Source organism: Hemibagrus wyckioides, linkage group LG07, assembly GCF_019097595.1.
Source record: "Hemibagrus wyckioides isolate EC202008001 linkage group LG07, SWU_Hwy_1.0, whole genome shotgun sequence".
Taxonomy (NCBI): domain Eukaryota; kingdom Metazoa; phylum Chordata; class Actinopteri; order Siluriformes; family Bagridae; genus Hemibagrus; species Hemibagrus wyckioides.
The window spans coordinates 33,607,401-33,635,217 of record NC_080716.1 but is presented as its reverse complement, the minus strand read 5'-3'; the positions used below and the strand labels follow the sequence as shown (position 1 = coordinate 33,635,217).

At 47.3% G+C, this 27,817-nt stretch overlaps 3 protein-coding genes across 4 annotated transcripts in view; 2 read left to right on the top strand and 1 right to left on the bottom strand.

The window, feature by feature from the left end:
• slc22a23 (solute carrier family 22 member 23) overlaps positions 1-7,265 on the bottom strand; it is a 44,625-nt gene extending 37,360 nt beyond the window's left edge. Inside the window, exon 1 of the mRNA XM_058394869.1 lies at positions 6,311-7,265. Within this exon, the coding sequence (XP_058250852.1) occupies positions 6,311-6,811 (501 nt within the window). The 5' untranslated portion in view covers positions 6,812-7,265. The remainder of the gene's footprint in view (positions 1-6,310) is intronic.
• A 17,160-nt stretch (positions 7,266-24,425) lies between these two features.
• On the top strand, positions 24,426-25,139 carry LOC131356319 (uncharacterized). Its single transcript, XM_058395223.1, has one exon. The coding sequence runs from the start codon at positions 24,426-24,428 to the stop codon at positions 25,137-25,139; it is 714 nt and encodes a 237-aa protein (XP_058251206.1).
• Positions 25,140-25,781: 642 nt separating this feature from the next.
• Positions 25,782-27,817, top strand: part of dspa (desmoplakin a) — a 33,784-nt gene continuing 31,748 nt past the window's right edge. The window contains exon 1 of one of the 2 annotated variants that reach the window (XM_058394824.1): positions 25,782-26,342. In XM_058394824.1, coding sequence (XP_058250807.1) covers positions 26,125-26,342 — 218 coding nt within the window. In that variant the 5' untranslated portion in view covers positions 25,782-26,124. The remainder of the gene's footprint in view (positions 26,343-27,817) is intronic. The other variant, XM_058394825.1, reaches the window with a different exon arrangement.

The window sequence follows — 27,817 nt, the reverse complement described above, 5'->3', positions numbered from 1 at the left end:
ACACTATCCTCACAACACACTACACTACCCTCACAACACACTACACTATCCTCACAACACACTACACTATCCTCACAACACACTACACTACCCTCACAACACACTACACTACCCTCACAACACACTACCCTCACAACACACTACACTATCCTCACAACACACTACACTATCCTCACAACACACTACACTACCCTCACAACACACTACACTATCCTCACAACACACTACACTACCCTCACAACACACTACACTATCCTCACAACACACTACACTATCCTCACAACACACTACACTATCCTCACAACACACTACACTACCCTCACAACACACTACACTACCCTCACAACACACTACACTACCCTCACAACACACTACACTACCCTCACAACACACTACCCTCACAACACACTACACTATCCTCACAACACACTACACTACCCTCACAACACACTACACTATCCTCACAACACACTACACTACCCTCACAACACACTACACTACCCTCACAACACACTACACTACCCTCACAACACCTCACACTACACTACAATTTATTTATCTACAGAACAGCCATGTGTGTTAAAAAATTGGAGCTGTGTATTTCCCTGACACACATTAAATATTGTGTAGTAAGTATGTGTGTGTAGTTGTGTGTGTGTAGTTGTGTGTGTTAGAGTGTGTTCATGTGTTTGTATTGTATCAGTACTACAAAATTACAGAAGGAGTGTAAATGTGTTACAGCTGTTCATAAAATAATTCAAAATTAAGAGCTGCATTGTGTTTGCTGGAAACTCATCTCTAATGTGTGTGTGATCATCAGCACGGGACAGGCAGCTGGGCAAACTGTGTGTGTGTGTGTTCTGAGTATCAGGTTACAGTGGATTGTGGTTTTGATCAGATGAGGCACTTTATCAGTGATGAAGTGAATTAGGGAGAGAGAGTGAGTTAGGGAGTGATGAATTAGAGAGAGAGAGAGAGAGAGAGTTAGGGAGTGAGGGAGTGAGTTAGGGGGAGGGAGAGAGTGCATTAGGGAGTGAGGGAGTGAGCTAGGGAGTGAATTAGGGAGAGAAAGAGGTCCTGGGAACATTGGCTTAACCAACTATAATTTATTCCCCCCACACCACCACCCCACATACACACAGGATAGTGTAGTGCTGACTTCAGCATGCTTCATAATCTGAGTTATAATCCAATCTTCCATGACTAATCCAATCAAGGGCACCTGAGTGACAGCCTCTAACCTCCTTCAGATTAACACTGTGAGGGGATGGAGAGACTGAACAATCTCTCTCAGACAGACACAAGAGCTAATCATGCTAACATCTATCTGAGAACAGACACACACAAAGAGAGAGAGAGAGGTCAAAGTGCACAGTGGAACCAATTACATCACTGCAGCTTGGGCATGTGCTGATAATCACTTACACACACACACACACACACACACACACACACACAGGTCTAAGACTCAGAGCTAACAGAGAAGTTAACAAAGAAGCTGTGAGTCAGCTAGATCTGAGCTATTCTCTCCATCTTCATTAAATCTCAGCTCCTTATCAGCCTTCAGGGAATGAGAAACAAACAGATCACCTTTCACCATTTACACACATGCTGACTGCTACACACTGCATCACACACCTCATGAAAAACACACACCTTTCATCATAAAAGCACACTGATCTAACTGAACTAACAGGATCACTTTCTGGCAGAGACGCAGTCCTGTAACTGATCTAACAGGATCACTTTGTGGCAGAGAAGCAGTCCCCTTTGTAAACTAACAGGATCACTTTGTGGCAGAGATGCAGTCCTCTCTGTAAACGAACAGGATCACTTTGTGGCAGGGAAGCAGTCCTCTGTGTAAACGAACAGAATCACTTTGTGGCAGAGAAGCAGTCCTCTGTGTAAACTAACAGGATCACTTTGTGGCAGAGAAGCAGTCCTCTGTGTGGTCTAACTGGCTCACTTTGTGGCAGAGAAGCAGTCCTCTGTGTGGTCTAACTGGCTCACTTTGTGGCAGAGAAGCAGTCCTCTGTGTGGTCTAACTGGCTCACTTTATAAAACGGACTTTGTGGCATGGACACAGTCTGAAGTAAGAGGATCACTTTGTGGCAAGCTGATGTTGCTGACTCATCATGCACTATAACAGATGTACAAGCATGCACTGATAATCACATACAGAAATGTGTAAAAATCTTATGTAAATAATTTAATGCAATATTTTTACCAAAAAATAATCTTCTATAATGGTCAATCAACAGCAATAAACTAAAAAGAGTGGATATCTGACATGAACACTTTGCCTTTAAATGGCTTCCGCATTCTCAGGTTCACTCTGTTCAGTTTTCTAAGAACATTGGCTGATACGTTCTCACCACTGCCTCCAGTCGAGGGCAGACACACTGTCCATCTGATCCATCTTACCAAGATTACACTCATCTGATCTACACACACACACACACACACACACACACCTTACAGCACATGTTATATGACTTAAACTCAGCTGGCCTCACACAACGAAGAATCAGTGTAAAACAGGAAAAACTGAAAATAATACATCCATCCATCTTCTATACCCACTTTATTCCTAATCAGGGTCACGGGGATCTGCTGGAGTCTATCCCAGCACACATTGGGTGAAAGGCAGGGGTACACCCTGGACAGGTCACCAGTACATCACTGGGCCACACATATAGACAAACAACCATATACACACACACACACACACACTCACTCTTATCGGCAATTTAGAATGACCAATCAACCTAATGTACATGTTTTTGGACTGTGGGAGGAAACCGGAGTACCCGGAGTAAACCCACACAGGCACGGGGAGAACATGCAAACTCCACACAGAGAGGCCCCTGCCTGTTCAAACCCAGGAGTCAAACCCAGGACCTCCTTGCTGTGAGGTGCTAACCCCTAAGCCACGGTGCTGCCCCGAAAATAATACAATACAACAAGAAACTAAACAACATACACGGCATTTTTAAGGTAAGAACGCATCAGAATAAAAAAACGCTGTATATTAAACAAGTTTAAAAACAGAAGAATTGTTTGGGGTTTACATTTAAATGCTAATAATGAAGTGAAGGCGCTAACAGAGTGTCCTCCTTCACCTTAATAATAAAATGAAGTACAGTCAGGACAACATGAGGAGCTGGAGCATTCAAAAGAAATCATAAAACCTTGAAAGTTAATCTGTAATTAAACACAGATATATCTGTGGTGTGTGTGTTGTGAATATGCGAGGACTGGCTTCATGACCAGGATCGGCTAATGGTCAGAGAGTTATCGAGTGCTCTGTGATTTCTTATTTGAGAACGTCTTGTTGGTGTGAAGGAGACAGACTGTGATACTGCAGCGTCAGGATCAGACCCAGGAGAACACTTTGTATTCAAGAGGAACCTTGAGCAGCAGTTCCACCTCATCGTCAGTCCACACACATATCAATCCTCCTGTCTGGAGTTTTTACTTTTAGAACTTTTCTCCATCTTGATATTTTTCCATGGTTTTGTATTCTCTAACACTTTATACACACCTCAGCATTATTCTCAAGGTGTTAATGCTCTGAAGTTTTCTTCCATGTATTTATTCTTTGCTGGTAAAAAAGCAGGATTCTGGTTCTTGAGGATTATTTGCTTGGCTCCTTTGAACATAGGCTGGTTTCATACACTTCTGACCTCCGGAACAGGGAAAAAACCCTAACCCTAACCTCCATCGTAGCTGCAGCATCTTCTCCATGATAAATATTAATAAATATTACTGTTCTGCCATGATCAATATATCAAACTTCCACATGTTCTGTAAGTGTGTGTGTGTGTGTGTGTGTGTGTGGACAGGGAGATTTTCATGCGGTTCCTGACAGGAACTGTTGTTGAAAATGGAGAAGTATAAACTCTTATACAATCTGATGGTGCTGGATAATAACCTAGTGGTTGTTTTTTTGTAGGTCATAATGAATGCGCGAAAGATTTTAAATGAAATCATGAAGCATTATTGGGATCGTACAGGCCTGTGGGCAGCAACAGGATGACCTCCCCATGACACTAGAGAGTTTCTTATACTGTATCTACATATAGCTTAATGCTCATGTCAAGACACATGAGAGATGATTTCATGGCTAAATCCAGTTAGCACATCATCAGCATAACAATGAAAGGAAATCTCAGACTTCCGGATGATGAGCCTGAGAGAAAGCATATGGTATGTTTCTTCTGAAAACAGGATGGGACCTAGAACCGACCCCTGAGGAACCTGGCTTCCCAGAACCAGACCGAACCCAGCGCTGAAGGCCATGGATAGCTTTATTCTGGTGAAGGTGTAGGACGGATCTCAGTGGTTTCGAGCTTGGACTTCTGAGCATGAGGCCATGAGTTCAAGCCCTCACTGCTCAGGTGTATAAGTGAGATAAACACGAGTCTCTCTGGATGTGAGGCTGTCCACCAAATGCCAATTTTTTTTCTCACTGTAGATTTCTCTCTTTTTTTAGTTCTTTATACAGTTTTATTAGAATGGACTTCATTTAATGGACACCAGCAACAGCAAATAGTGCATCTAATATTCTAAACTTCTGGTACATTATATAAATATCAGCGTGTGATTAATCACGTGTTTACTTTGTTAAATGTAAAACCCTGAGTCTACAGTCCACTGTGCTGAGGAGGAAAATATACTTCACTCAGTACACTTAGCAGGTAGCTAACTAGTTGTTTACAAAAAACAAACACTAGGCATCTGTTTTTCCACTCCGTCTGTGGAACGCGGCGAGGTCGAGGTCGAAGCTGAACAGAATTCCGACTGGGATATGACCGCTCCAGTGGTGAGTCACTGGTATTCACGGGACTAACTCCATATCTCTGAAGATTTCTCTGCTGCTCAGTCCTCAGTGAAGGACGTCCTGTTTATCTTGGAAGTGTTTGAAGGAGGCGCAGGTTGTAGGAGCAGTTTATCAGGTTAAGGAGGCTGTTCTTTTCCTTCATACTGCTTTTAGACATCATTTAACACTGCTTCACACACTCTGAACATTTTGTGCAAAATCATTATAAAACCATGGTTAGAATGAATGTTGGAAATCAGCGCAGGCTAATCTGGTCATCTCCACACTACACTATTACACTGCTGTGATATCCAGTGACATTCACTCGAGCTTATATCAGACTCCGCCCTTTTACTGTATGTGCAGAATTGTCCAGTTCCTCATGACAGACCGCGCACAACACCCTTTAAATATATTACTGTTACTGTTATTTACTCTGTACATTTCACGAATCATTCAGAGCTGTATCTGTACTCTGTGTCACTTTATGACTGTGGACACTGTCTACTGTAGCTACTTCTTGTACAGAGTCAGAGCCACTGACCACTGCTACAGTGTCTGAGTGTTTGGCTGGAACACAGGAGTTTCACTCCAAGTAGATACCTACCATGTAGGTTTTTTTCTCTCCTGCTCTGGTCAGCACTTGGACACCCTGAGAAGCAGATCAGCAGTGAAAATGTTGACCACATGGACTTTACACTGCTACTTTATGAAAGGATTTTATTGATACCTGGTGTTTTTGTACTGTGTTCTGCACAAATCGACGCAGTTCCTCTACACAGCTGCTGAAATCATAACCTCGCCACTACTCTCTTTAAACTGGACATGGTGGGAACACTGGTTTTCTTATTTTTATGGGCTACAGGGTTTAAACTGTTAATCATTACTTATTTTAAAAACGGTAGTCATGAGGAAAATAAATATTGCATAAGTCTAAATCCAGTGCACAATAAGACCCCTAGAGTCTCTGACCCCACACAGCAGTGCACAACAGTGGTTGGGTGTTGTAACGGTCACCACACCATCGCTCTCACACACTGCTCTAACTTTCAGCAAGACAGATTCTCACTGAAGGAGCTGGGGGTGGGGGTGAGTTTAGAGGGCCGGGGGGATGGGGGGGGTCAGGAGATCAGGGCTGAGTGATTAGTAAGCAGAACATCATGCTGAAGTTTAGGGACTTAACACAAAATCTGGAGATGAAATAAAATACTGTTGAGAGTGTGTCACACACCACACACTGCATTACACACTGTCATGAACACTAACACACTAACAAACTAATACACACCCCTTACACGCTAATACTCTGTAATAAACACAAACACACTAACAAACAGATACAAAGCTGTAGGTGAAATGAATGGTGATGACGTCACACCAGTTTTGCACGCTCAGCATTTTGGCGTAGTCACGTGATTCTGCACGAGTCCACGCTCTGTGTGTATATGCGTGTGTGTGTGTGTGTGTGTGTGTGTGTGTGTGTAGTACCTTGGTCACCACATTCTGTTTGAGTCCCGACAGCATCTCGTGCCTCCATGTCCCATTCTCGCACGCGCAATGTTCTAAGGCTCGCGCGCTCTCGTTACTCTCGGCCGGGGTGTGAAGCGCGTGAGTGAAAAACGGAGCGGAGGAGGTCATGGCGGTGGCCATTGCGGCGGTTATGGCGGTGGTGGTCTCGTGCTCGGTTACGATGGTACCGTTAACGGTCCGTAGGCAGGTGCTGTTCGGTTGCGCGAGCAGGAAGTAGTCAGAGAACTGGCTGAAGCCGATAAACAGAGCCGGGATCCATGTGAGCACCACGAGCTGCTTCTGGTACCGACCGAACCCACCCAGGAAAGGCAGCACGCAGCCGTCCACGCGCGACAGCATCAGCCCCGGAGACGGTGCTTCCGGTGTCACGAAGCCGTTCTCCGGTGGAGGAGGAGGAAGAGGAAGAGGAGGAGGAGGATGATGATGATGGTGCTCGGGGTCCTGCTGTGACACCTCCATGGTCCGGTCTGGTTCCGGCAGTGTCCGGTTCCGCGCTGCGTCAGAGGCACGATAATAAAGGGTGTTTGTCACTAACACAGGCCCGATTGTCTCGCGCCTGTGCTGTCGGTGTTAACGGAGGCGATATGTCCCGTCCTCCTCCTGCTGCCGCTGTCCGAACCCGAGCCGCACCTTCAACCCGGAATAAACTGGCGCTCGCGTGGCGTGGTTCTTATCGCAGCCGGAAGGAGAAAGCGGGAAGCCCGCCACAGGTAACACACCTGTCCAACTGCGCAGCGCGAGCACACCGATCCTGCGCCGAGCATAATCCCTCGATCCGTCACTCCGTCATCCTCCGGTGTGCGCGTGAGCTCTTCTGCGGTGTGCGCGCGGCGTGGTGACGTGAGTGCGGTGTTTATTCCGGTGTCGGTTCTAGTGTCGTACTCTCCGTCTGTTTCTCTGTCTCTCTGCTCGGTACAGTGATAGGAACAGTGGGTGGAGTCAGGAGTATACCCCGCCTCTCTCTGTCACGCACTAGGCTCCGTCCCAAATACACAAGCAGAAGAAGTCTCTATGTCATTCCCTACACAGGAAGCTGGGAGAAGAGGGGCTTGGAAGCCCGCCTTTCAGTCCCGGCTTTAGATTTCTCTCTCTCTCTGTGTCTCTCTCTCTCTCTCTCTCTCTCTCTCTCTCTCTCTCTCTCTCTGTGTCTCTCTCTCCGTCTCTCTCTCTCTCTCTCTCTCTCTCTGTGTCTCTCTCTCCGTCTCTCTGTGTCTCTCTCCATCTCTCTCTGTGTCTCTCTCTCTGTCTCTCTCTCTGTCTTTCTCTCTCTCTCTCTCTCTCTCTCTCTCTCTCTCTCTCTCTCTCCCCGTCTCTCAGTCTCAGTGTTTTCATGTGTTTTAGAGTGATGTACATTTCAATACAAAACACATTGATAAATAATAAATAACCAATAAAAAAGAAGAAGAATGATAAATAAAAAAAAGTATAAGTAAATGAATGAGTGAATGAAAAGTGATATCTGATATTGGCCATAGTGTTCTGGAGAGACAGCTCTATGTATGAGGTGTCTGGAGACAGGATGAAAAGATGGATGGTGTTTTGATTAGAGCCAATTTCATGCTACAAGTTTCCAGTTAGTGTTGGGGATTCAGACCCAGTCTCAGTGTTTCAGTCCAGACTGAAAACTCACTGGTTTAGTCAGACGTCTATGTACAGTGTTTTTGTGGTGAAGGAGCAGATCTGGAAGCGTTTATGGATGTAGAGCAGAAGCCACACCCAAGTGTACTGAAAGCCAGCTGGAATCAGGTGGAGCTCCTGACTGATTGGAGTAAGAACCTGCACCACATCATCCCACTCTCAGTGTTTATAATGATTTATAATCCCACTCTCAGTGTTTATAATGATTTATAATCCCACTCTCAGTGTTTATAATGATTTATAATCCCACTCTCAGTGTTTATAATGATTTATAATCCCACTCTCAGTGTTTATAATGATTTATAATCCCACTCTCAGTGTTTATAATGATTTATAATCCCACTCTCTGTGTTTATAATGATTTATAATCCCACTCTCTGGTGTCACCCAGATGAGGATGAGGTTCCCTTTTCAGTCTGGTTCTTCTCCAGGTTTCTTCCTTATATCATCTCAGGGGGTTTCCTCACCATCGCCACCTCTGACTCGCTCATTAGAGATAAATTGAAATGTTATATATAATAAACAGTTATAAACAGATAATTAACAGAGTTTTTGTTTTCAGGTTCCCTTCAGTTCCGGGTCAGGAGTGGATTGTAAAGGGAGAACCAGAGCACTGCAGTTACTTCCTCCACAAAATAAAACCAGAACATTCCTGAGAAACAAAAGCACACAGTTCTAATGTTCTAATGTTCTTTTATGTGAATAAAATCAAATGTAATTGAATTCTATTTAATTGTGTTGTGTTTCTCAGATTAGTTGTTGTTGTTGTTGATGTTTGGCTGCTCCCTACGTGTGTGAGGGGTCACCACAGCAGACCAACTGGGTTAGGGGTAGAACCCTAAGATGTTCCCAAAACTGTGATTCAGGTGGTTCTTTAATGAGCCTCGTGTGAAAGTATTAACCTTATCAGAAGGGTTCCTTAATGATTTCAGTTGATAGACAGAAAGACAGACAGGTTTTATAACAAACAAAAAAGGTTTCTAATGGACAGACAGACAGTTTGTGTTAAAAGAGAATCTGTCTGTATGTTAGCAAACCTGTCTGTCTGTCTGCTTGTAAGAAACTGTCTGTCTGCCTGTATGTTAGAAAATCTTTTTGTCAGAGTGAAAATTTCTCTCTCTCTCTCTCTCTCTCTCTCTCTCTCTCTCCCTCTCTCCCTCTCTCTCTCTCTCTCTCTCTCTCTCTCATAGTATCGAGTGTGTCTCCACCTGCTGGTCATCATGGGAAGCTGCATTATTTATTTCAGATTTTATTTTTCACATACACATTCTAATGTTTTTTTACGACTGTCCTATGATGGAAATAAAATGTAACACCTGAATAAAAAATATAAAAAATACAATTTAAATAAAAATGTAAAATTAGAATATAAAATATGTGAAATACACCAGAGGAAAAGAATAATCTAAAATTAAAAGAATATAAGAATATAATACAAAATATAATATAAAATAGACTATCATTATACAATATATAAGAATATAAATAGAATAAAAATAAACAACAATAGAATGGAATAAGGATAGAATAAAGACTATAGTGATAGAAAATGTAGAGTGAGATGGGAGTATGTATGTGGACTGAATATAGATATAATTTGAAATATTAACATAGTTAACATAGTTACTCACATGGTTAACTTATTTACTCAACTGGGACTAGGGATCAGTTTATTAGCTGCTATAACACCCTGGTCTGTGTAGTAGACCTCAGAGTTTCACCGCAGGTTTAAACTTATTATAATCTTGAACCTTTTAAAAGTCAATGTTTATATCCACTTACACTATATTGGCAAAAGTTTTGGGACACCCCTCCAAATCACTGAATTCAGGTGTTGTTTTTCAGGGGTTCGGCTCGGCCCAGGAGACTGCGAGCCAGGCCAAAAGTTTTCATTTACCTTTCCATGTACATGAATGTAATATGGAGTTGTCCCGGCCTTTGCAGCTATAACAGCTTCAACTCTTCTGGGAAGGTTTTCCACAAGGTTTAGGAGTGTGTTTATGGGAATTTTTGACCACTCCTCTAGAAGCATGGGCATTTGTGAGGTCAGGCACTGATGTTGGATGAGAAGGTCTGGCTCACAGTCTCCACTCTAATTCATCCCAAAGGTGTTCTATGGGGTTGAGGTCAGGACTCTGTGCAGGACAGTCAAGTTCCTCCACACCAAACTCACTCACCCATGTCTTTATGGACCTTGCTTTGGTCACTGGTGTGCAGTCATGTTGGAACAGGAAGGGGTCATCCCCAAACTGTTCCCACAAAGAGCATGAAATTGTCCAAAATGTCTTGGTATGAAGCTGAAGCATTAAGAGTTCCTTTCAATGGAACTAAGGGGCGGAGCCCAACCCCTGAAAAACAACACCTGAACTCAATGATCTGGAGGGGTGTCCCAATACTTTTGGTAATATAACTGTATCTCACCATTTAGTTTTACTAATATGTTAAATGATGCGTTGCAGAAATATTGTACTAGTTATTATAAGACTTTCAGTTTATGTCTTGAAATGTAGAGATTTACACAAGCAGGTGTAGAATTATTGTCTTTATGTTGTTTATCATGCAGTAATAAATCTGCTTTTTAAAGTTTCTAACCTCAAAATGTCGGAAGATCCAGAAATGACGATGACTCAGGCTCTGCACATTGGAGCCCTCTGGTGGCCGGATGGAGTAAAATATAACTGACTTCAATCTGTTAAGGAGAGATTTATATCCTGCCTTTAAACACAACAGATTCCACGGCACTCGACTCTGGCAGCTCTGAAGAACCAGAGAGACTCGCCCTAATGTAACATGGAGATTAGGAAAATCCGCCCATATTTCCCTCCTACCCTGACTCCTACTCCGTACAATCCTTCCTCCTGTTCTCTTTCCTTATCACATTCTTCTCTCTCTACAGAAGAGATCCTGCAGATTATCTCCACCCGCTTGCTGGATCCTATCTCTTCCATAACGTTCCAGGAACTCTCACAGCCTCGTCACCGTTATAAACTCTTATAAACTCTATAAATTTTTACCTTCCTGACCGTGAAGCATCTCTGTGAATGGTCCAGAATCGATCTGTACCACTTGTTTTTAAGTTTTCTACCCCATTGCTGCGCTCAGTCTGATGGCTTCCTGTAGCTGTGGCATCAGATTTAAATCAGTGTTGCATGAAAGTGTTTGAAAAAAACTATAAATATCTTTCTACAGAATGCATATAGCAAGTGCTGCTGATAAACACCACACATGACTCATACATGAACATCCTGGTTTGGTGTATGTGGTGTTGGAATGAATTATATGATAGAACAGAGTGTGTGTCCATTGAATAGAGTGAAAGGGAATTGTTCAGAGCCCTAATCGCTTGGGGAAGGTACAGCTCCTCCTGAAACATTCCATGTTGGCTCTCACGCTGAGCGCAGCAGCAAGAATAGTCTGTAATCCTAACCCTAACCCTTGGTGTGACTCCAGTCCATCTTTCTGGTACATCTCCTTTAAGTCACTCTGGATCAAGATGTCTGATAAATGATGTGAAACCTGAACACGAGTCGACACAGGACACACATTCATAAAGGGTTATTGATTATTATTATCAATGTAATTAAAATTATTATTATTATTATTATTATTATTATTATCATTTACAGATTGTAAATAAGCAGCAGGTATAAAGCAGTCACTCAGTGGAAACATGTCTACTGTAGCTTTACTGATGGAAATGAATGATGCAGCTCAGGAGACACTGACACAGCAGTGGCGTGGTCAAGCATCACTGTTCAAGTGTTCTGGACTATTTCACGGCTTTTGAGTCATGCGTCAGCGGTGTGGTGAGGTGTCAGCTGTGGAGGGAGAGGTGGAGGGTTGAACCACAGGTAACGTGTGATTATTCTCACCTGTGCATGATCACAGTGAGGAGTTTATTTATGTGTGTTTTGTTTGCTCTGTCAGGTAGAAAAGGGAACACTGTAAACAACAGAGAGAGAGAGAGAGAGAGAGAGAGAAGATAGAGGTCACACACACACACACAAACACACACACATGCTGGAGCATGAGCTTGTGAAAGTGTAAAAATGAACTTGAATGTGAAAATCTTGGATATCAGGACAGGTTCTATCTTGTTTTTCCTGTTGTGGTGGAATTCTGCTAAAAGGCACAAGGAAAATTAAAGTGAGGCCAGAGCTCTATAAAAGTCCACCTGTCTCCTGAGTCCTCCTTCCCACACACACTGGATTTGCCCCAGAAATTAGTTAGGGGTCAGATAAGGACTAACTGCCACCTCTGTTCCTATGCTCTGAAAATGTAATCTGGCATCAGCTGATCATCTTGCACATGGCGTGGTGTGGTGGAGGTGGGTGTTGGTGCGTGGTGGGTGTGTGTGGAGAAGGTGGTGGGGGTGTGTGGGGAGGTGGTGGGGTGGTGGGGTGTGTGGTGAAGGTGGTGGGGGTGTGTGGTGAAGGTGGTGGGGTGTGTGGTGAAGGTGGTGTGTGTGTGTGTAGTGAAGGTGGTGGGGGTTGTGGTGAAGGTGGTGAGGGTGTGTGGTGGAGGTGGTGGGGTGTGTGGTGGGGGTGGTGGGGTGTGGGGTGAAGGTGGTGGGGTGTGTGGTGAAGGTGGTGGGGTGTGTGGTGAAGGTGGTGGGGTGTGTGTGGTGAAGGTGGTGGGGATGTGTGGTGAAGGTGGGGGTGTGTGGTGAAGGTGGTGGGGTGTGTGTGGTGAAGGTGGTGGGGATGTGTGGTGAAGGTGGTGGGGTGTGTGGTGAAGGTGGTGGGGGTGTGTGGTGAAGGTGGTGGGGTGTGTGGTGGAGGTGGGGGGGTGTGTGTGGTGAAGTTGGTGGGGTGTGTGGTGAAGGTGGTGGGGTGTGTGGTGAAGGTGGTGGGGGTGTGTGTGGTGAAGGTGGTGGGGGTGTGTGTGGTGAAGGTGGTGGGGATGTGTGGTGGAGGTGGTGGGGTGTGTGGTGAAGGTGGTGGGGTGTGTGTGGTGAAGGTGGTGGGGATGTGTGGTGGAGGTGGTGGGGTATGTGTGGTGGAGGTGGTGGGGTGTGTGTGGTGAAGGTGGTGGGGTGTGTGGTGAAGGTGGTGGGGTGTGTGGTGAAGGTGGTGGGGTGTGTGGTGAAGGTGGTGGGGTATGTGTGGTGGAGGTGGTGGGGTGTGTGTGGTGAAGGTGGTGGGGTGTGTGGTGAAGGTGGTGGGGTGTGTGGTGAAGGTGGTGGGGGTGTGTGTGGTGAAGGTGGTGGGGGTGTGTGTGGTGAAGGTGGTGGGGATGTGTGGTGGAGGTGGTGGGGTGTGTGGTGAAGGTGGTGGGGTGTGTGTGGTGAAGGTGGTGGGGTGTGTGGTGAAGGTGGTGGGGGTGTGTGTGGTGAAGGTGGTGGGGGTGTGTGTGGTGAAGGTGGTGGGGATGTGTGGTGGGGGTGGTGGGGTGTGTGGTGAAGGTGGTGGGGTGTGTGTGGTGAAGGTGGTGGGGATGTGTGGTGGAGGTGGTGGGGTATGTGTGGTGGAGGTGGTGGGGTGTGTGTGGTGAAGGTGGGGGTGTGTGTGAAGGTGGTGGGGATGTGTGGTGGAGGTGGTGGGGTGTGTGTGGTGAAGGTGGGGGTGTGTGGTGAAGGTGGTGGGTGTGTGTGTGGTGGAGGTGGTGGGGTGAAGGTGGTGAAGGTGGTGGGGTGTGTGGTGAAGGTGGTGGGGATGTGTGGTGAAGGTGGGGGTGTGTGTGGTGAAGGTGGGTGTGTGTGGTGAAGGTGGTGGGGGTGTGTGGTGAAGGTGGTGGGGGTGTGTGTGGTGGAGGTGGTGGGGATGTGTGTGGTGAAGGTGGTGGGGTGTGTGGTGAAGGTGGTGGGGGTGTGTGTGGTGAAGGTGGTGGGGATGTGTGGTGGAGGTGGTGGGGTGTGTGGTGAAGGTGGTGGGGTGTGTGTGGTGAAGGTGGTGGGGATGTGTGGTGGAGGTGGTGGGGTATGTGTGGTGGAGGTGGTGGGGTGTGTGTGGTGAAGGTGGGGGTGTGTGTGAAGGTGGTGGGGATGTGTGGTGGAGGTGGTGGGGTGTGTGTGGTGAAGGTGGGGGTGTGTGGTGAAGGTGGTGGGTGTGTGTGTGGTGGAGGTGGTGGGGTGAAGGTGGTGGGGTGTGTGGTGAAGGTGGTGGGGATGTGTGGTGAAGGTGGGGGTGTGTGTGGTGAAGGTGGGGGTGTGTGGTGAAGGTGGTGGGGGTTGTGGTGAAGGTGGTGGGGGTGTGTGGTGAAGGTGGTGGGGTGTGTGGTGAAGGTGGTGGGGGTGTGTGGTGAAGGTGGTGGGGGTGTGTGGTGGAGGTGGTGGGGTGTGTGGTGGAGGTGGTGGGGTGTGTGGTGAAGGTGGTGGGGTGTGTGTGGTGAAGGTGGTGGGGATGTGTGGTGGAGGTGGTGGGGATGTGTGGTGGAGGTGGTGGGGTGTGTGGTGAAGGTGGTGGGGATGTGTGGTGGAGGTGGTGGGGGGTGTGTGGTGAAGGTGGTGGGGATGTGTGGTGGAGGTGGTGGGGTGTGTGTGGTGAAGGTGGTGGGGGTGTGTGGTGAAGGTGGTGGGGTGTGTGGTGAAGGTGGTGTGTGTGTGTGTAGTGAAGGTGGTGGGGGTTGTGGTGAAGGTGGTGAGGGTGTGTGGTGGAGGTGGTGGGGTGTGTGGTGGGGGTGGTGGGGTGTGGGGTGAAGGTGGTGGGGTGTGTGGTGAAGGTGGTGGGGTGTGTGTGGTGAAGGTGGTGGGGATGTCTGGTGAAGGTGGTGGGGATGTGGGGAGAAGGTGGTGGGTGTGTGTGGTGTAGGTGGTGGGGTGTGTGGTGAAGATGGTGGGGATGTGTGGTGAAGGTGGTGGGGTGTGTGGTGAAGGTGGTGGGGGTGTGTGGTGAAGGTGGTGGGGTGTGTGGTGGAGGTGGTGGGGTGTGTGTGGTGAAGTTGGTGGGGGTGTGTGTGGTGGAGGTGGTGGGGATGTGTGTGGTGAAGGTGGTGGGGTGTGTGGTGAAGGTGGTGGGGTGTGTGGTGAAGGTGGTGGGGGTGTGTGGTGGGGTGTGTGTGGTGAAGGTGGGGGTGTGTGGTGAAGGTGGTGGGTGTGTGTGAAGGTGGTGGGGATGTGTGGTGGAGGTGGTGGGGTGTGTGTGGTGAAGGTGGGGGTGTGTGGTGAAGGTGGTGGGTGTGTGTGTGGTGGAGGTGGTGGGGTGAAGGTGGTGAAGGTGGTGGGGTGTGTGGTGAAGGTGGTGGGGATGTGTGGTGAAGGTGGGGGTGTGTGTGGTGAAGGTGGGGGTGTGTGGTGAGGGTGGTGGGGGTTGTGGTGAAGGTGGTGGGGGTGTGTGGTGAAGGTGGTGGGGGTGTGTGGTGAAGGTGGTGGGGGTGTGTGTGGTGAAGGTGGTGGGGGTGTGTGGTGGAGGTGGTGGGGATGTGTGGTGGAGGTGGTGGGGTGTGTGGTGAAGGTGGTGGGGATGTGTGGTGGAGGTGGTGGGGGGTGTGTGGTGAAGGTGGTGGGGATGTGTGGTGGAGGTGGTGGGGATGTGTGGTGGAGGTGGTGGGGTGTGTGGTGAAGGTGGTGGGGATGTGTGGTGGAGGTGGTGGGGGGTGTGTGGTGAAGGTGGTGGGGATGTGTGGTGGAGGTGGTGGGGTGTGTGTGGTGAAGGTGGGGGTGTGTGTGAAGGTGGTGGGGATGTGTGGTGGAGGTGGTGGGGTGGGTGTGGTGAGGGTGGGGGTGTGTGGTGAAGGGGGTGGGGGTGTGTGTGGTGGAGGTGCTGGGGTGTGTGTGGTGAAGGTCGTGGGGGTGTGTGGTGAAGGTGGTGGGGATGTGTGGTGAAGGTGGTGGGGGAGTGTGGGGTGAAGATGGGGGTGTGTGGTGAAGGTGGTGGGGGTGTGTGTGGTGAAGGTGGTGGGGGGTGTGTGTGGTGAAGGTGGTGGGGGTGTGTGTGGTGAAGGTGGTGGGGGTGTGTGGTGGAGGTGGTGGGGGTGTGTGTGGTGCAGGTGGGGGTGTGTGGTGAAGGTGGTGGGGGTGTGTGTGGTGGTGGTGGTGGGGTGTGTGTGGTGAAGGTGGTGGGGGTGTGTGTGGTGAAGGTGGTGGGGGTGTGTGGTGAAGGTGGTGGGGGTGTGTGGTGAAGGTGGTGGGGTGTGTGGTGAAGGTGGTGGGGTGTGTGTGGTGAAGGTGGTGGGGATGTGTGGTGAAGGTGGGGGATGTGTGGTGAAGGTGGGGGTGTGTGGTGAAGGTGGTGGGGTGTGTGTGGTGAAGGTGGGGGTGTGTGGTGAAGGTGGTGGGGGTGTGTGTGGTGAAGGTGGGGGTGTGTGGTGAAGGTGGTGGGGGTGTGTGTGGTGAAGGTGGGGGTGTGTGTGGTGGAGGTGGTGGTGTGTGTGGTGAAGGTGGGGGTGTGGGTGGTGGAGGTGGTGGTGTGTGTGGTGAAGGTGGGGGTGTGTGTGGTGGAGGTGGTGGGGTGTGTGTGGTGAAGGTGGGGGTGTGTGGTGAAGGTGGTGGGGGTGGTGGGGGTGTGTGTGGTGAAGGTGGGGGTGTGTGTGGTGGAGGTGGTGGGGTGTGTGTGGTGAAGGTGGGGGTGTGTGGTGAAGGTGGTGGGGGTGGTGGGGGTGTGTGTGGTGGAGGTGGTGGGGGTGTGTGGTGAAGGTGGGGGTGTGTGGTGAAGGTGGTGGTGGTGTGTGTGGTGGAGGTGGTGGGGTGTGTGTGGTGAAGGTGGTGGGGGTGTGTGGTGAAGGTGGTGGGGGTGTGTGTGGTGAAGGTGGGGGTGTGTGGTGAAGGTGGTGGGGGTGTGTGGTGAAGGTGGTGGGGGTGGTGGGGGTGTGTGTGGTGAAGGTGGGGGTGTGTGTGGTGGAGGTGGTGGGGGTGTGTGTGGTGAAGGTGGGGGTGTGTGGTGAAGGTGGTGGGGGAGTGTGGGGTGAAGATGGGGGTGTGTGGTGAAGGTGGTGGGGGTGTGTGTGGTGAAGGTGGGGGTGTGTGGTGAAGGTGGTGGGGGTGTGTGGTGGAGGTGGTGGGGTGTGTGGTGGAGGTGGTGGGGTGTGTGTGGTGGAGGTGGGGGTGTGTGTGGTGGAGGTGGTGGGGGTGTGTGGTGGAGGTGGGGGTGTGTGTGGTGGAGGTGGTGGGGGTGTGTGGTGGAGGTGGGGGTGTGTGTGGTGGAGGTGGTGGTTTCAGTCTGGACTTGTTTGTTGTGTTTGATGTCATGTTTGTTTCCTCAGTGATGGTAAGCAGTTGTTATTGATTTCATAATCTCATGGTGGTTCCTGAGAACTTGTGGCTGTTCTAATAACTGCTGTGTGTGTGTGTGTGTGTGTGTGTGTGTGTGTGTGTGTGTGTGTGTGTGGGAATGACGGCACACAAATAAGAGATAAAGTCTAATATTAAACTGTTCACTCTTCACTAGGCAATCTGTAACACACACACACACACACACACACACACACACACACACAGTTCTCAGAGTGAAAGTGTGTGAAATGTGAGACTGAAACTCATCATTATTTGGTGTGTAGAGTTACAGCTTGATGAACATTTAGAACCCAGAGTATTTTAAACCCTCTCTCTCTCTCTCAGTGTGAGAGGTGAAGTGAGGTAAAGCAGACAGATGTGCTGTGAGGTAAAGCAGACAGATGTGCTGTGAGGTAAAGCAGACAGATGGGCTGTGAGGTAAAGCAGACAGATGTGAGTGCAGATGTTTTATTATTAATGTAAACACACACAAAACAAAGGAAGTTAAAGACAGTCGTGAACCTGAGGATGGTGTGTGTTATAGGAGACACGCAGCAGCAGATAAAACAAACACTCGTGATTTGTCAGGCTTCTGGGAAACGGAGCCTCTGCCTGCCATTTTGTGTCTGAATGCAGCGCTGACGCCACGCTTTGAGGAGGTGGTGTGTGTGTGTGTGTGTGTGTGTGTGTGTGTGTGTGAGTTTTATGTAACGGACAACACGTCAAAATAAACAATTAGAACATGGAGATAAAATTGTTAGGGTGCCAAAACACAATGTTGTCTTAGTGCAGTGTCACATCATCATATGTCTATTATAGACATATGATGACCCTGATGAAATATCAAATTACAGACCGGTTTCAAACCTTCTGTTTATATCTAAAATATTAGAAAAGGTGTCAGCTCAATTATGCTCCTTCCTACAGGAAAACAATATCCTTGAAGAATTTCAGTCAGGTTTCAGGCCCCATCATAGTACAGAAACTGCACTAGTTAAAATCACTAATGACTTGCTTTTAGCTTCGGACCAAGGCTGCATCTCCATTTTAGTCCTGCTTGATCTTAGTGCTGCATTCCACACTATAGATCATAATATTATCATAGATCGCTTACAAAATCACACAGGTATGCAGAGACAGGCATTAAAATGGTTTAGATCCTACCTGTCTGATCGATACCACTTTGTAGATTTAAATGGAGAACTGTCCAGTATAGTGCCAGTGAAATACGGGGTCCCACAAGGGTCAGTTTTAGGACCTCTGCTTTTCTCAGTATACATACTTCCATTGGGTGACATCATTAGAAGTCATGGGATTAGTTTCCATTGTTATGCCGATGATACCCAGTTATATATCTCATCAAAACCAGATGAAATATCTAATTTGTCTAGACTAACTGAGTGTGTTAAAGATATTAGAGATTGGATGACCGATAATTTCCTGTTATTAAATTTCGATAAGACAGAGATATTACTTATTGGTCCAAAAACTAGTCCACAGAAGCTCTCGCAATTCAGCTTGCATCTAGAAGGATGTACTGTTACCACTAGCTCTACAGTGAAAGACCTGGGTGTAATATTAGAGAGCAACTTATCCTTTAAACATCATATTTCCAATATCACAAAAACTTCTTCCATCTTAGAAATATCGCCAAGCTTAGGAACATTTTATCTGTATCTGATGCAGAAAAACTAGTTCATGCATTCCTGACCTCCAGACTGGACTACTGTAATGCATTACTAGGTGTTTGTCCTGCATCTTCAATAAACAAGCTACAGTGAGTCCAGAATGCAGCCGCCAGAGTTCTTACCAGATCAAGAAAATATGATCATATAACCCCAATATTATCATCCCTGCACTGACTTCCTGTGAAGTTTAGAATTAACTATAAATTAGCTCTAGTCATGTACAAGGCTCTAATTGGTTTAGCTCCCACCTATCTCTCCAGTCTTCTAACACGTTACAATCCACCACGCTCTTTAAGATCACAAAATTCCGGACTTCTGGTAGTTCCCAGAATATCAGAGTCCACAGAAGGGTGTAGAGCGTTTTTGTATTTAGCTCCTAAACTTTGGAATAGTCTTCCTGACAGTGTTCGGGGCTCAGACACAGTCTCCCAGTTTAAATGTAGACTAAAGACTTATCTCTTTAGCCTGGCATACATCTAACACATCCCATAACCTTGTGCTCCAGTACATCTGATTAAATACACATTATCATCTAGTGCTGCTAATATTATGAACAGCAGCTACGCTAATGCTGTTCCATTGTTTCCCTTCTTCTACCCATCCCGAGGCATACAGAGACTGTGCTCCAGTGGCATCCGGAGATGGACCAGCTCCAGCCGGGTTCTGCTTGTGAGGATTGGGGTATTCAAGCAGCGCTGTGGACAACAACCTCCTTATTGATTTACATAACACTATACACATGCTGTATCTACATCACACAATTGTCACCCAAATGAGGATGGGTTCCCTTTTGAGTCTGGTTCCTCTCAAGGTTTCTTCCTCTTACCATCTAAGGGAGTTTTTCCTTGCCACAGTTGCCTCAGTCACCTCAGGCTTGCTCACTTGGGATAACATCTAGGACTGTCTGTCTGTCTGTCTGTTTATATGTTTGTTGTTTTCTTATGTTGTTTCTCATGTAAAGCTGCTTTGAGACAATGCTCTTTGTTAAAAGTGCTATACAAATAAAATTGAATTGAATTGAATTGAATTGAATTGAATTGAATTATGGTTCCAATGTGTGTGTGTGCATATAATACACGCACACACACACACACACACACACACACACACACATATATATATATATATATATATACACTATATTGCCAAAAGTATTCGCTCACCCATCCAAATAATCAGAATCAGGTGTTCCAATCACTTCCATGGCCACAGGTGTATAAAATCAAGCACCTAGGCATGCAGACTGTTTTTACAAACATTTGTGAAAGAATGGGTCGCTCTCAGGAGCTCAGTGAATTCCAGCGTGGAACTGTGATAGGATGCCACCTGTGCAACAAATCCAGTCGTGAAATTTCCTCGCTCCTAAATATTCCACAGTCAACTGTCAGCTGTATTATAAGAACGTGGAAGTGTTTGGGAACGACAGCAACTCAGCCACGAAGTGGTAGGCCACGTAAACTGACGGAGCGGGGTCAGCGGATGCTGAGGCGCATAGTGCGAAGAGGTCGCCAACTTTCTGCAGAGTCAATCGCTACAGACCTCCAAACTTCATGTGGCCTTCAGATTAGCTCAAGAACAGTGCGCAGAGAGCTTCATGGAATGGGTTTCCATGGCCGAGCAGCTGCATCCAAGCCATACATCACCAAGTGCAATGCAAAGCGTCGGATGCAGTGGTGTAAAGCACGCCGCCACTGGACTCTAGAGCAGTGGAGACGCGTTCTCTGGAGGGACGAATCGCGCTTCTCCATCTGGCAATCTGATGGACGAGTCTGGGTTTGGCGGTCGCCAGGAGAACGGTACTTGTCTGACTGCATTGTGCCAAGTGTAAAGTTTGGTGGAGGGGGGATTATGGTGTGGGGTTGTTTTTCAGGAGCTGGGCTTGGCCCCTTAGTTCCAGTGAAAGGAACTCTGAATGCTTCAGCATACCAAGACATTTTGGACAATTCCATGCTCCCAACTTTGTGGGAACAGTTTGGAGCTGGCCCCTTCCTCTTCCAACATGACTGTGCACCAGTGACCAAAGCAAGGTCCATAAAGACATGGATGACAGAGTCTGGTGTGGAGGAACTTGACTGGCCTGCACAGAGTCCTGACCTCAACCCAATAGAACACCTTTGGGATGAATTAGAGCGGAGACGGAGAGCCAGGCCTTCTCGTCCAACATCAGTGTGTGACCTCACAAATGCACTTCTGGAAGAATGGTCAAAAATTCCCATAAACACACTCCTAAACCTTGTGGACAGCCTTCCCAGAAGAGTTGAAGCTGTTATAGCTGCAAAGGGTGGACCGACGTCATATTGAACCCTATGGATTAGGAATGGGATGTCACTTAAGTTCATATGCGAGTCAAGGCAGGTGAGCGAATACTTTTGGCAATATAGTGTATATATATAGAGAGAGAGAGAGAGGGAGAGAATATATATATATTTAATGTATATATGTATGTATGTACAGTATATGTTTGTGTATTATTTGCATACACACACACAGGTGTGTTTTCACTCCTTTCATTGGTCTTCATTTTCCACTCTACATGCCTCAGGCGAGGGAGTGTAGCTGAAACCTGTGTGTGTGTGTGTGTGTGTGTGTGTGAGATATTGCAACAGTTTAGAACTTGTTTCTCGCCTGCCTCTCCATTCACTTGTGTATGTGTATGTGTGTGTGTGTGTGTGTGTGTGTGTGTGTGTGTACATGTTGACACCACACCCTACACACACCCATCTGTCTGCACCTTACACACTCCACACACACCTCCGTGTCTCACAACACACTAAATACACCATGAATACACACACAGGATGAAGTGGAACCTCCTCACTCTCACAATACCAGGGTCTGATCTCACTAACGCTCCTGTAGCTGAATGATCACTAATCCCCACACACACACACTCCAACGTCTAGTCATGTGTGATGTTCCAGGGTGTAAAATGCTTCTTCATGTATGATCAGATCATCAGATGTGTATAAGTTCCAGTTCCTTCTCCAGCAGAGCAAGTCTGTGTGTTCTCCATGTATGTGGTTAAAGTCCATGCTGTAATGATAACTCTGACGTTAGATGAACATCAGAACATCTCTAACATGAAGTCTTCCTCTCACGTCTCTGCTCTTGACTTAAGCTGACTAACAGCTTGGCTAAGATGCCAAGCGACCCACACACCTCGTCACCACGGTAACGTTAGCAGTAAAAGCCGATCCTTGTGTAGGTCGTATCTTAACTCTGGACCTGGAGCTGAACCTGGAGCTGGAATGTAAAAGACTCAGAGTTGAGGAGGTAAACATCCGGAAAGTTATGTCATAGCGCATCAATCCGTCCAAGGTGATGGGTTTATATCATTAAAGGATTAATAAATAAAAGAAAATAAAAATATGTCATAAATAATTGACATGCACCCGGCCATCCACGTGATGTAAAAGAAAACATTCAAAAGTTTCATCAGACCAGGCCTTCTTCCATTGCTCCGTGGTCCAGTTCTGATGCTCACGTGTCCATTGTTGGTGCTTTCGAAGGTGCACAGGGGTCAGCATAGGCACCCTGACCGGTCTGCAGCTATGCAGCCCCATATGCAACAAACTGTCCTGCACTGTGTATTCTGACCCCTTTCTATCAGAACCAGTATTAACTTCTTCAGCAATTTCAGCAACTCGTCTGTTGGATCAGATCACACGGCCCAGCCTTCTCTCCCCACATGCATCAGTGAGCCTTGACCGCCCATGACCCTTCCTTGGACCACTTTTGATAGATACTGACCACTGCAGACCAGGAACACCCCACAAGAGCTGCAGTTTTGGAGATGCTCTGATCCAGTGGTCTAGCCATCACAATTTGGTCCTTTTGGTCAAACTCGCTCAAATTCTTACACTTGTCCATTTTTCCTGCTTCTAACTTTGAGGACAAAACATTCACTTGCTGCCTAATATATCCCACCCACTAACAGGTGCCGTGATGAGGAGATACTTATTCACTTCACCGGTCAGTGGTCAGAGTGTTATGGCTGATTGGTGTATAGTGATATGAATATAGAATGACGATTATGATGATGATGATGATGATGATGATATATGGTGATATGAAGATAAAATGACTGATGAGGAAGTGTGCAGTTTTTAGTGCATAAAACTCATAAAGTGTATCATGCATTGAGTCAGTGGAGGTGGTGAGTGCTGCAGTCTGATCTCTAGGTGTTGTCCAGGTGGAGACCTGAAGCTCCTGCAGGAAGAAGCTGCTCCTCATTCTCACTTTGTTTGCCTTCATGGAGCAGAGGTGTTTCCCTGACCACAGCAGAGAGAATAGTCTAATGTTTTAAGGTAAAAAACTACATTTTAAATGAGTATCATGGTTTCACACACACACACACAAAGACAGTGTGATGGTGAATCATTATCTCTAGACTGATGACACACCTGTTCAGATGAAACACAATTCTGATGCAAGCGCTTCTGATGACACACACACACACACACACACACAACAATATACACATTGTAATAATTACACACTGTAATAAACACGCACTGTAATAATAGACACACCCTTATCACACCTGTCTATAGGTGTGTTCAACATCCAACATCCTAGATTTTCTCTCCGTCTCTCTCTGCATGTCTCTCTGTTTGTCTCTCTGCCTGTTTGTCTATCTCTCTGTCTGTCTGTCTTTCTGTCTATCTGTCTATCTGTCTCTCTGCAAAGTGAAGTAAATGTAAATCTTTATAACAGAAGTATTAATGGCTAAATGTTGGATTTTGGCTATAACAGCCCCCCCCAGGTCCCTCAGACCCAGAGACCCAGTAACCCCGAAATCCCAGTTCTACCTGCTATTATGAAAAGAAAAACTCCCCAAACCCTGAAACAACAGGTGTGTGTAATTAAACCACTGAGCAATTAAATGTTAAGATAGTGAAAGTTATAAAGGGTGTGAAGAGCTTAATCTGCCCCACCTATCTCTCTCTCTCTCTCTTTCGCTCTTTCTCTCTCTCTCACACACACAGGTGTTTTTCTTATATAAAATGAGCAGTGTGTGTGTGTGTAACTCTCTGGATGGTGATCATTTAGGGTTATTTATTTTCTTACTTTTGCTCTTCTCACCTGGAGTTACTGCATGCACTTTCCTACAGATCTTCACACAATGGCAGTATTTCCATTAGGCTGGGTGTGTCCAGGGTACGCACACACACACACACACACACACACACACATTACATGCTATCTTGCAAAGAAAAGATGTACAACACTGATAACTCAAAGTAAACACACACAGAAATGAAGTTCAGCAGTGTGTTTTTTCCTCTGAGTTGAGGAGGAACATGTGGCTTGTCTTTAACGCTCTTCATCACACTGTGTTCATCTTCACAACCTCATACATGAACCTCAGAATGATATTTATAAAGCTGTAACTGTGTGACTGGGGTATAATCTGATGGACCGCTGATCAGATTGTGGAGTGGTGTGTTCACTGCTCTGTTATGCACTGCCCCATGCCTATGCAATGCCCTGTGCCTATACACTGCCCCATGCCCATACACTACCCCATGCTCATACACTGCCCCATGCCCATGCACTACCCCGTACCCACACACTGCCCCGTACCCATGCACTCCCCATGCCCATGCACTACCCCGTACCCACACACTGCCCCATGCCAATGCACTCCCCCATGTCCATGCACTACCCTGTACCTACACACTGCCCCATGCACTACCCCATACACACACACTGCCCCATGCACTACCCCGTACCTACACACTGCCCCATGCACTACCCCGTACCTACACACTGCCCCATGCACTACCCCATACACACACACTGCCCCATGCACTACCCCATACACACACACTGCCCCATGCACTACCCCGTACCCATACACTGCCCCATGCACTACCCCGTACCCACACACTGCCCCATGCACTACCTCGTACCCACACACTGCCCCATGCCCATGCACTCCCCCATGCCCTACCCCGTACTCATACACTGCCCCATGCCCATGCACTACCACATACCCACACACTGCCCTATGCCCATGCACTACCACATACCCACACACTGCCCTATGCCCATGCACTACCACATACCCACACACTGCCCTATGCCCATGCACTACCACATACCCACACACTGCCCTATGCCCATGCACTACCACATACCCACACACTGCCCTATGCCCATGCACTACCACATACCCACACACTGCCCTATGCCCATGCACTACCACATACCCACACACTGCCCTATGCCCATGCACTACCACATACCCACACACTGCCCTATGCCCATGCACTGCCCCATGCATGACATTAGCTCTTCTGTGCTCTAGTTTATTTATCTAAATGAAGATGTTTCATTAACTAAATGTGATTAAGAAGCTACTGTGTTCTCTAGTTTCCTACATCACTAGTGAGTTTAATGTGTCTTTATCATCAAACTGAAGCCATGCCTAGATTACTGAGCATCTGGAAAATAAATGTAGAATTAGAAATGATCAGTGAGGTGGTGATGCATGAGACCGTTTCATGCCACACATGTGCAAAGCGATACTGTGACTAGCAGGAGATAATGAATGACCACATCACCTGGAGATACAGTGACTAGTTCTGATCCACAGCGTCACGGAGCTGAGCTGTGTATGAACTTTCACATTCTGAGGAGTTTTGTTTCTATTACAATACTGTGATCCGTCTGTGCAATGCAGAGACATTCCAGCGTCGGGTGTGGTCACACACGGGGGGTGTGTGTGTGTGTGTGTGTGTGTGTGTGTGTGTGTGTGTGACTCACACAGGGTGTGTCCTCACTCTCACTTTCCCATTTATAATTCTCACACACACCTTAAAATTACTCAAAACTCTGTGAACTCACCTATCTGTCACACCTACCACGAAAAGAGACAGACAATGAGACAGACAGAGAGTGAGACAGAGAGTGAGACAGAGAGAGTGAGAGAGAGATTGAGACAGAAAGACAAGAAGCAAAAATATAAGAGCAGTGTGACGTCATCGTCTAATACAAAAATTATAACTGAAATCAAGGGCTTTTGTGCTTTTAACACTGCTTTTGTAAAATCCCAGTTTCACTCAAACACACACACACAGATATACGGGCAGTGCCTTAAACCCCGCCCCCTGGGCTGTATCCCGGCCGCAGGAGTGTGTCAACTTCTTCCGCGATCGGGAGCCGAGAGGAGAAGTGCGCACTTCTGTCACACACACACCCCGAGTGGACACACACTCCAAACTTTCTGATTTTGGACTTTATTCCGTTCGAGTTGCAATTGCAGTAAATCAAGGAACCAGCGCGCGGTCACGATGAGCGCGCACGGAACACCGTCCTCGCGCTTCCCCACCATGTCGCGCGGACCGAGTATGCGCGTGAGCGACCCGATGTTCATGTCCGGTAATGGCTACCAGTCGGACCTGAGTGAGAACATCGTCCAGCAGCAGCGCTACAGCACTTACAGTGGGAACACTTTAGGTGGAAACACTTTCGGTGTGAACACTTACACCATGAAGAGCGGTATGGGAAGGTGAGGAGCACACACACACACACACACACACACACACACACACACATCTCTAAAACTGGTATTTTCATAGAAAGAGAAACTGAAGTTTAAACAATGCCACGTCACGGAGAAAGAAAGAAAGAGAAACAGGATGAGTGAAATGTAGAGTGTGTGATACAGAAGACTCCAGAATGATGGGAATATCTGAAATGGCTGAAATGTTTACTTTAGGTTGCTGAGGTTAAGGGTCAGGTGTAGTGTAACCTTTACTGTGTGTGTGTGTGTGTGTGTGTAGAGAGAGTTAGCTCCACTGTGTCCCACTGAAATGGACTGTTCCAGCTTCAGTTTGATGAACAGAAGGTGTATCACCTCCCCCTCTGTCTAGATATGGTTCGATCCTTGGTCCGTCTCATATGTCCAGAACAGGAACGCTGTTGTTCCCGACACAGTGCCCTTTGAACTTTTGTGCATGATGTAGCTTTGAATTTGCGCTTTTTATTCATTTTTTCCTCATCACTGTGTTTGGAGAAACAAAGTGTCTCATTCAGGGTGGAGTTTAGACAGACAAGAGCTGAAGAAGTCACAGGATCAGTGTGAGGTTAAAGGAGGCTTGTGAGTGTCCAGTTTGATCCAGGTCCTTTGTGCGGTCTGAACCAGTCTTATATGCACAGGTCCATAGTCTGGTCTGATCCAGTCTGATCCGCACAGGTCTGTAGTCTGGTCTGATACGCACAGGTTCGTCATCCAGTCTGATCCATACAGGTCCGTAGTCTGGTCCGATCTGCACAGATCCGTCATCTGGTCTGACCTAGTCTGATACACACAGGTCCATCGTCCAGTCTGATGTGCACAGGTCCATTGTCCAGTCTGACCCGGTCTGATCCGCACAGGTCAGTCGTCGGGTCTGACCCAGTTTGATCTGCACAGGTTCGTAGTCTGGTCCGATCTGCACAGTTCAGTGGTCCGGTCTGATCTAATCTGATCTGCACAAGTCCATCGTCCGGTCTGATCCAGTCAGGTCCTCTGGTGTGACCACAGGGTTACGGAGTCTGATAGCCGACTGCAGGCAGGGCTGATGGTGTGCTTGGAGAGAGATATGGAGAAGATAAAGTGAACAGGAAATGGTTTTCTTTATTGACACTGTGTGCTGGTGAGAGTGAACGCTGACCCGCCCTACTGCAGCCCTGCTGGTGAGAGTGAACGCTGACCTGCCCTACTGCAGCCCTGCTGGGCATAAGCACCCCCCACCCCCCACCTGCTCTTCTGTACAAACACAGCGATGTAAAATAGTGGAATATAAGCAGGTTTCGCCTGCTGCAGTCGTATATCTGCACTCCTGTTTACTGTACAGTACACGTGTGTGTGTGTGTGTGTGTGTGTGTGTGTGTGTGTGTGTGTGTGAGTCAGTCAGGGTGTTTAGCTGTCGGCTTTGTTTTTGTAGTGACTAGTTTGAATTTTCCAGCAGCCCCTGAGTCACCGCTGATTTGTGTACAGAT